The sequence below is a fragment of the Vulpes vulpes genome, chromosome 2 (genome assembly GCF_048418805.1).
Source record: "Vulpes vulpes isolate BD-2025 chromosome 2, VulVul3, whole genome shotgun sequence".
NCBI classification, from domain to species: domain Eukaryota; kingdom Metazoa; phylum Chordata; class Mammalia; order Carnivora; family Canidae; genus Vulpes; species Vulpes vulpes.
This window is the reverse complement of record NC_132781.1, coordinates 149,046,774-149,054,879: the sequence shown is the minus strand read 5'-3', so window position 1 is coordinate 149,054,879 and position 8,106 is coordinate 149,046,774. Positions and strand designations below refer to the sequence as shown.

The following is an 8,106-nucleotide window of genomic DNA, read 5'->3' as shown; positions in this document are numbered from 1 at the left end:
AGGGACATACCAGCCTAGAGCAGGCCCAGTGGGGAGGCTTGCAGGGAGGGCTAACCCCTGTTCCTCCTGACCAGGCAGTGAGGGCTGCAGACAGCCCAGGGCACATGCCCCTATCTTCATCTTGTACCCCAGAAATCCCCAGGGAATCCAAAGTTTCCTCCTCCTAGAGGTCTTAGAGCTGAGGTTTTGTTGAGCACCCACCTCTACCTTCCATCCCCTCTTCAGGAACTGCTGCTAGCCTGCAGCCCAACAAATGAACAGAATCAATCTCTATGATGATATCCATTACCAAGTCTCAGGACCCTGCCTCCCAGAATGGCAGAGCTGGTTATTTTTGGTCTATCATTATGTAGGATCTTGGGGAGGGGGTGAGGATGACCTCTTCATTTCTAGAAACATTCCATCATCCTTGCCAGCTAATTCACTTTCAGAGTCTACAGTGGGCCCCAAGTTTCCTCTCCCTTTTCACAACCCTACTTCAAGAACTCTATATGGTAATTTCTTCATCTCCCACTCACTGTATGGCCTACACCAATACGGACTCCTGCCACACCCATGACCCTAATCCAGCTCTTTGTGTTCCAGTCCTATGCATCTAACCACCTACTTCCTATGTGACATTCCCCTTTGACCATCTCCAAGGTGCCTCCAGGTTAACATACTCAAGACCAAAATCATACTCATCTCCCCCAAAGCTAGTTCTCTTCTGGTGCCCCAAATATAATGGCACAGTTGTCTGTTGAGGTGCCTAAGGTAGAAGCCCGTGAGTCATCCTTGGTTTCTTCCCATACTGTCCATATTAGGGCCTGACAACTCCACCCACCACATATAAATTCCATGCCACCTCCACTAAAAGTCCCCTTCATGGATGGTCTCCTCACTGGTATCTGCATCCACCCTTACTCTTCACTAATTACTCACCCCCATTCATTCCCCATCTACCCAGAGCAATCCTATTAATATATAAATCTGATCATGCCAGTCTCCTGCTTGACACCCTTCTTGACTTCCCACTAGCGCCTGCAGTGCCAAAGCCCTTATGGGTGGCTCCTCTGCCCTCAACACTTAGGATGTATGTTGAGGGCCTGAGAGGGTAGGGATCTTCCTGGGGTTGGTGGCCTTGGAGAAGTGCAGGAAGGAATAATAGGGGGTGCTAGGAATTGGTCCTAAAAAGCTTCATATGTGGGACCCCATGAATTGCCAGAGTGGGCAAAAAGCCTTAAGGGAAGTCAGTTCAGAGAGGCAGAAGTTGGCAGCATCCTGCACCCAGGGTCTCCCTCAGGCCTCCTTGGCCACCTAATTTCCTTTTAATTGGTGCCTAATGGAAGTGAATTAAACCCTATTGAGTTTTAATGTGTCTGTTCAAGTGCCAGTCCTAACCTGCCTCCCCTCTCCCAGGGTCTGCTGCTGCAGGTGGAAGGAAGGAAAAAATAGGCTGTGTGGTGGGGGGTAAGGTCTCCTCAGGACACCCCCTCCTTGTCCACTTGTATCTCCTGAATTACTAGATTCCAGGAACAGTGACTTAAGACCTACTTCGTGCTGGCACTGTGCTGGGAATTTTCTGTGTCAACTTCTTGAACCCTTACCATGAGCCAATGAGGCAGTAGTATTTGTGTCTCCTTTCCACAGAGGACACTGAACTGACTCGTCCAAGGTCACTGCCCTTATTCTATCTAGCATGGTAGCCACTAGCCCCACATGGTTACTGAGGACTCAGGACAACACCAGGCCAAACTGAGATGTGCTGTCTGTGTAAAACAAACATTAGATTTCAAATACTTAGTACAAAAAACAACATAAAGTATCTCGTTGGTAATTACTGCTGATGTGTTGAAATGATGTTTTTGATATATTGGACCAAATATATTAAAATAAGTCTCACCTATTCTCTTTTTATAAATGGCTACTAGAGAATTTGAAATTTACAATTACATATGTGGTTTTCATTTTTGTTGTTGTTGTTGTTGTTGTTGTTAGATGTTCTCCCAGGGTCTGGTCGTATAAGATAGGGCTGGCCTACTCATCTGTGACCCTGCCATGGCCTGTAAGGCATGGGAAGCTGCAGCTGAGCTTGGGTAAGCCTCTCAGGCTGTCCCAGCTCTTGGGAGGGCAGTGGGTCCCTTTCAGCACCCCGGACAGCGTCCTGGAGCTCCCCAGCTAGGCACCTTGTATAGCACCATGGGCCTGGGAAGGAATAACTGGAATGAATAACTGGGACAGGGTCGATGTCACCTGCAAAATGCTCCCCATGAATAATATCAGTGAGGGAGGCTGGGTAAGAATTATCGATATCCCCATTCTGCAGATAAGGAAAGCAATGTTGGTGTGTGCATTCCATCTGTTCACTCAGTAAAGATCCATTGATGCCTGCTCTGTGTGGAGCCCTCGACTGAGCACACAAACCTGAACCAGATCGACATAAATGACACCAATTCTGTGAGCAGTGTGACAGTGAAAGTGTGTGCCAGAGCTGAGGGAGCCCAGCAAGTGCCGACTGCCGAGTCAGGGAGTTCAGGGATGGCTTCACAGAGGGGCCACTTGGGCTGGATCTAGAAGGATGAAGGGATTTGTCAGTGTGAGGAGGTGGGGGGTGGGGGAGAGTCCCAAGCAGGAGAAATGACATGTGACCCTGGGCACAGAGGTATGAGAGACAGGTCATGAGAGGCAGGCAAGGGTCACATCACAAAGGGCCCTGCATTCTAGGCTAATTCTAGGATCCTTAGGAGGCGTCTGAGCAGGGCAATGGCCAGGCCAGGTGGACAAAGGACTGGAGACAGGAGGCAGAGAGAATAGGGAGGACGATGACGTGAGAAATTCAAGTCCAGGAAAGAAATTACAAGTTAGTTATCGGCCTTGATGGCACGGCTATCAGGCCTACAGATAAGGAAACCCAAGGCTGATAGGGTCCAGCGGCTGGTCCAAGGTCACACCACAGGTCAGTGCCTGGGGGAGTGAGGACTGAGCAGGAGGGAGGCATAGAGCCTCAGCCCAGGAAAGCTCTGCCCCCGACCACAGACGTGGCAAGTCTCCCACCTTGGGAGCCTCTGCCGCAGCTGTGGTTGCTGCTTGAGCAGAATCAACAAGGTGAATACTAAGCTGCCTCAAACCAGACTCACAGCAAGAAACCACAAGAGGGAGGGGGAAAGTGCACAGTAGCTCAGGCCTGGAGATCCCAGTGGTGGCCAGTGGAGCCCAGGACTGGGAAGAAAGGAGACAGGAATACAGGAAAGACATTGAGAAGGCTTTAGAGGGTAGCTCAAAGGAAAGCCTGGCCCATGGCATGAGGTGGGTTCTGCTGGCACAAGGTCAGGGCCAGCATAACTCACGATTTGTGCCAATTGTGCCCATCACAGCACCCCAACCTCTGCCTGGGGCCAATCACAGCCCTTCCCTGGGGAATTTCTGGTCAGAATTTAAGACAAAGTCTCCTCTCTGAGGGCAAAGCCAGTGATGGGACCCGGGAGAAGGAAGTCCAGTAAGGGGTGAGAGGCTTGCCTTAAAGAATGAAGCTGAGGGCAGCCTCGTTGGCGCAGCGGTTTAGCGCCACCTGCAGCCCAGGGCGTGATCCTGGAGACCCGGGATCGAGTCCCACGTCAGGCTCTCTGCATGGAGCCTGCTTCTGCCTCTGTCTGTGTCTCTGCCTCTCTCTCTCTATGAATAAATAAATAAAATTCTTAAAAAAAAAAAAAAGAATGAAGCTGACACAGAGCAGCTGTAAGGGACGAACATCTGGAGCCACTCTGACCCAGGGTCCCATCACCTAACAGACAGCCACACGTGCCCACCACCTGCAAGCTGCAGCTGGCGACTCCTGAGTGAACAAAGTTCTCTTTTACCCAGGTTGGCTGGTAGCAAGATTCAGCCCCAGTATATAGTCACTTACGAGGTGTGGGAGTCTGGAAAAGTCATGTCCCCTCTGTGAGCCCTGATTTCCCCCCATCTGTCGAATGGGGGAGTCACAGTACTTACCTTGAAGACTCAAATGAGGTCATGCCTGAGACAGCACTGAGCACAGTACATGCCTGAGCTGCCCGAGGGGAGGGAGGCCTAGAAGGTTCACAGGAGCACAAGGATTCTGGGAAAGCCCAGGACCTAGGGGCACGGGTCTGAAGACTCTGTTCCTGCTCTGACGAGGCCCACAGCAGGCAGGATTCAGAGAAGACTGAGGGAGCCTGTATCTCCAGGGCCACCACTCCTCCAGCTCCCCCAGGGGGCTGTCAGCTGTGAGCCCTGCCCCAGCAGCCAGTCCCTTTCCCCTTCCCCCTCAACCAGGCACCTAATCCCTCCCCCTCTGATGTGTTAGCCATCCCCCGAGACTGAGTCCTGGGAGTGGCCCAGGGGTGCAGGTGCTGCTGAATGACCGGGCCGGCAGCAGCGCCCAACCACAGAAGCACTACTGCACACGCTGCAAGACATTTCAGGTTCCCATCCTCTATCCCCTCTTCCTGGGTGCCCGGGAACTGAGCAACGGTCCTCCACTTGGGCATGTGAAAAAGACACCCCAGCAAGGAGTCTCCCACCCTGGCCCTCTGGCCCCTCCACACAACACCACCCTGAGCCCTGGACTCTGAGGCTCCACACCCCCCAGTACCCTGCCACTCTCCTGCAGCCATGAAGGTCAGGTCCCAGGGAGCTGAGCTCAAGCTTCCTGTCCCATGAGGAGGGTGGCTGATGAAGGTGGAGGTGGGGGGGCGGACTCCACTGTCCACCAAGCCTGGGCTTAAAATCCCAGCTCTGACTGTGACAGTGGCCTTGAGCAAGTCACTTTCCATTTCTGGTCTCGTTTTCCCATCCACAAACCCAAAGCTTCCAGCAAAGTTATTCTGAGGGATCAGGGGCTGTGTGTGCAAAGCTCCTAGCACAGAGCACAGCATGAGACCAAGTGCCAAGTGATAATAGCTAAGCCTTTCGAAGTGTCTTCCATGCCAGGCCTCACTGAGCACTTTGCGCATATTAACATGTCTCGTCCTCTTAACAACCCTATGAGATCCATACTATTATTACGGTCCCTATTTCACAGAAACCAAGGTCACTAATCTCCGTCTTGGCTCCAGCCCAGGCAGTCTGGCCTCTGAGTCCCAGTGAATAGCAGTCATGACCATCAGGGCCAAGGGGGAAGGCCAGCTGCAAGGGATCCCATCCCATGTTCCCAATCTGCTTCCCCTACCCAGGCCCCACGAGGAGACAGGATGTGTCCAAGGTCACCCCGGGAGTCAGGGGCAAAGACAGAGTCAGAGCCCAGTCAAGATGGGCCTGACCCCATTATACAGTTTCAAGAGACCAAGTGAGGTGAACCAAGGAGACAGGGGAACAAAGTCGGGGACCCTGGGCTGGACCTTTAATCTGGGGGAAGCGAACAGCTCAGCGGCCAAATCCACAGAGTGAAGTTTATTCCCGACAAAGTTTCCCTCCCCCCTCCCCAGCCCAGGACAGGGACAGACAGCTGGGGTGAAGATGGGGGGGCCTCCGAGAAAAGGGGAAGGGCCCTGGTCCCCCAGGCCATGCCGTGTCTGGCTCCCCCAGCCCGGCTGAGTCCACTGCACCTCCCTGCCCAGCCCTCGGGAGAGGGGAGGGGGCGCCGGCTCCTGGGTGGTTCCAAAGTGGAGTGTGAAAATAGAGAGATATATATATTTATACGCAGTGGGCAGTCCGGTGTGGCACTCACACCTCTGTCTGGAAGTCACCATCAGGTGGTTCTGTGGGCTCCCAGGCTGCTGCTCGGTGCAGGGCCAGCCGTTCTCGGGGCTTGGGGGGCAGCGAGCCCAATGTCATAGACTTGAAGGTGCTCCAGCTCTGATGTCTCCGCTGCTGGGACAAGCCAGGATGCTCCCCAGGGCTGGGCTTCTCCTGTGGGAAGCAGTGGGAAGGACCCATGGAGAGGGACCAATACCCTCTCACTCATCATACAGGACAAACTGAGGAGCCCCAGAGAGGGCCAGAGAAGCCCAAGGTGACCCAGTAACCAGGCGCCTGAGATCTCCATAGCTCCAGAGTTGGGTTCCTAAGCCCTGTGCTCTGAAAGGCTCCCAGGGTCAAGTCTTCCGTGTGCCCACTCTCCTCCTGCCAGAGCCCCGGGCAATGCTCCCCATTCACAGGCAGCCCCAGAACTGCCACTTTATGCCATGGGTAGTCCCTTGGTGAGGCGGGCCAAGGTTGCCCAGGCAGGGGAGGAGGGTTGGCAGGGGATAAGCCCCTCAGAGCCCACCTGACCCGGATCCAGCCTGGGGGGCACTTACGCTAGACATGTTCCGTTCGGCTGTCCCACCCGAGGACACACTCCACCGCTTCTCCCTCTGCAATGGGGGCCATGGGTCAGGGTCCGACCCTGGGGGGCCCTGTAGTAGGTGCGGCCCTGAGCTTTGGGCAGGGAAACCTTGGGAGGTGCCCTCACCTTGGCTGTAGACTGGCTGCGGTAGCGGTCGAAAGTGTGGAATTTCTGGTTGAGCTCGTGGTAGAGTTCTGAGTGCCGCTTCCGGGTGTGCATCACCTTCTGGGAGCCACAGGGGGTCAGAGGAGGTGCTCCTCCACTGCCCCCCGCACTTAGCATCCTGGCACCCCACATCTCTCTGCCTCTAGGACAAGGCCTGGCTCTGCCTCTGCTTCAGAGCTCTGGGCTTGGGCTCGGGTTGGGGAGATGATGGGAAGACCCCACAGAAACCACAGGCTCGTGGTCCTAGGGACTTTGGCTAATTTTAGGAGTGGATCCTCCAGAGACAGACACCAGACAGATGCCTCTCAACACACACACACACACACACACACACACACACACACACACACACACCACTTACCTCAAAGTCCAGGTCTGAATATCGTAACTTCTTTCGCTGAGAGGGAGCACCAAAGAAACAGTGGAGAAGTTTTTTACCACATGCAGGGACTTTAGAGACAGGAACCCTGGCACCCAACATCTGCCCTCGCACCTCCCCACCAGCCCGGGCCTGGGAGCCAGGAAGCTTTAAGGGCAGAGGCCTGGGGGATGAGGAGCTGATGCAGAACCCGGCCAAAGGGCTTTGGCTCCAGCCCTAGGCCCACACTCAGCCACTCCTGTAATGCTAACACATACCCAACACCGTAGGCAGACACACACAGGGAGTATACACACACACACACACACACACACACACACACACACACACACAAACCATGGACATGCAACCTAAGCCAGGTGTGTGGGAGACACGGATTCCCACATGGGACCACAGAGCAGACACTCCTTCCTCTGCTCCCTGGACTCTACCCCTCCACCCCATCTTGTCCACCCTCTGCCAGCCACAGGTTCCCCTCTCCTTGGAACCCTCCACTTGCCCTGCAAACACAAGGACTTGGGTCTCCAGTCCTTCCTTTGGCCCTGCTTTGCTGACAAACCAGTTCTGTTCAAGGAGGAGCCCCTAGAGTCTTTGAATGTTGGAACCAAAAGCGCTCATGAGACCAAGGTCAGCTGTCCCAGGTTATGTGGGGGAAACTGAGGTCCAGGGGTGATGCTAAGACCACCATCCAAGATCTCCTAAAGCCCAGGTCCAGCAGACATGGTCATCACCCCCAGCCTCCATGACATCAGCCTCTTGTGGTCTTCCCAGCCCCCACCTGTCTCCTCTCCATCATCCCTGGCTTCCCCAGCACTAGGCCCTCCATGCTCTGCCCTAGACTTTCTCTTGGCTGTCACCATGCACATGTGTGTGCCCTTCCCTGTCCTGGCCACATCTCTCTTTCTGGAGGCAGCAGGACATCACTTCCTGTCCTCTAAGGCTCGCAAGCACCACACACACAGCTGTGCCCAACTAAAAAAACTCTGAATTCCCCGCCCCAAACTGGCTCCTCCGCCTCCACTCCACTGCAGTTGCCTGCACCAGAAGTCTGGACGTCATCCTTGACCCCTCAAGACACCGTCACATTTATTGCTACCTCCCACACAAAGAGCCCAAAACTGGCCCCACCTCCGTGGCCCAACCCTGGGCAGGTGTCCACAGAACAAAACCTGCCGTGACGCCGAACGCGCTCTTCCCCGGTGCCGCTGTCGTTTTGTCTTTGTTATGCCTTCCTGTCTTTGCCATCTGCAGCAGGAGCAGGCACCAAATGTTCAAGAAACATTTTTGGGAGAGAAAC

At 54.4% G+C, this 8,106-nt stretch overlaps 1 protein-coding gene across 34 annotated transcripts in view; it reads right to left on the bottom strand.

Annotated features, from left to right (window-relative positions):
- Positions 1 to 5,373: 5,373 nt before the first annotated feature.
- Positions 5,374 to 8,106, bottom strand: part of ADGRB2 (adhesion G protein-coupled receptor B2) — a 35,999-nt gene continuing 33,266 nt past the window's right edge. For 8 of the 34 annotated variants that reach the window (XM_026014501.2, XM_072750411.1, XM_072750417.1 and 5 more), the window contains 3 exons: positions 6,792 to 6,827; positions 6,392 to 6,490; positions 5,374 to 5,847 (listed from right to left, as the gene is read on the bottom strand). In XM_026014501.2, the coding sequence (XP_025870286.1) occupies positions 5,662 to 5,847; positions 6,392 to 6,490; positions 6,792 to 6,827 (321 nt within the window). In that variant the 3' untranslated portion in view covers positions 5,374 to 5,661. Of the gene's footprint in view, positions 5,848 to 6,236; positions 6,294 to 6,391; positions 6,491 to 6,791; positions 6,828 to 8,106 lie in introns of all 34 variants that reach the window. The other 26 variants (XM_026014498.2, XM_026014504.2, XM_026014506.2 and 23 more) reach the window with 7 other exon arrangements.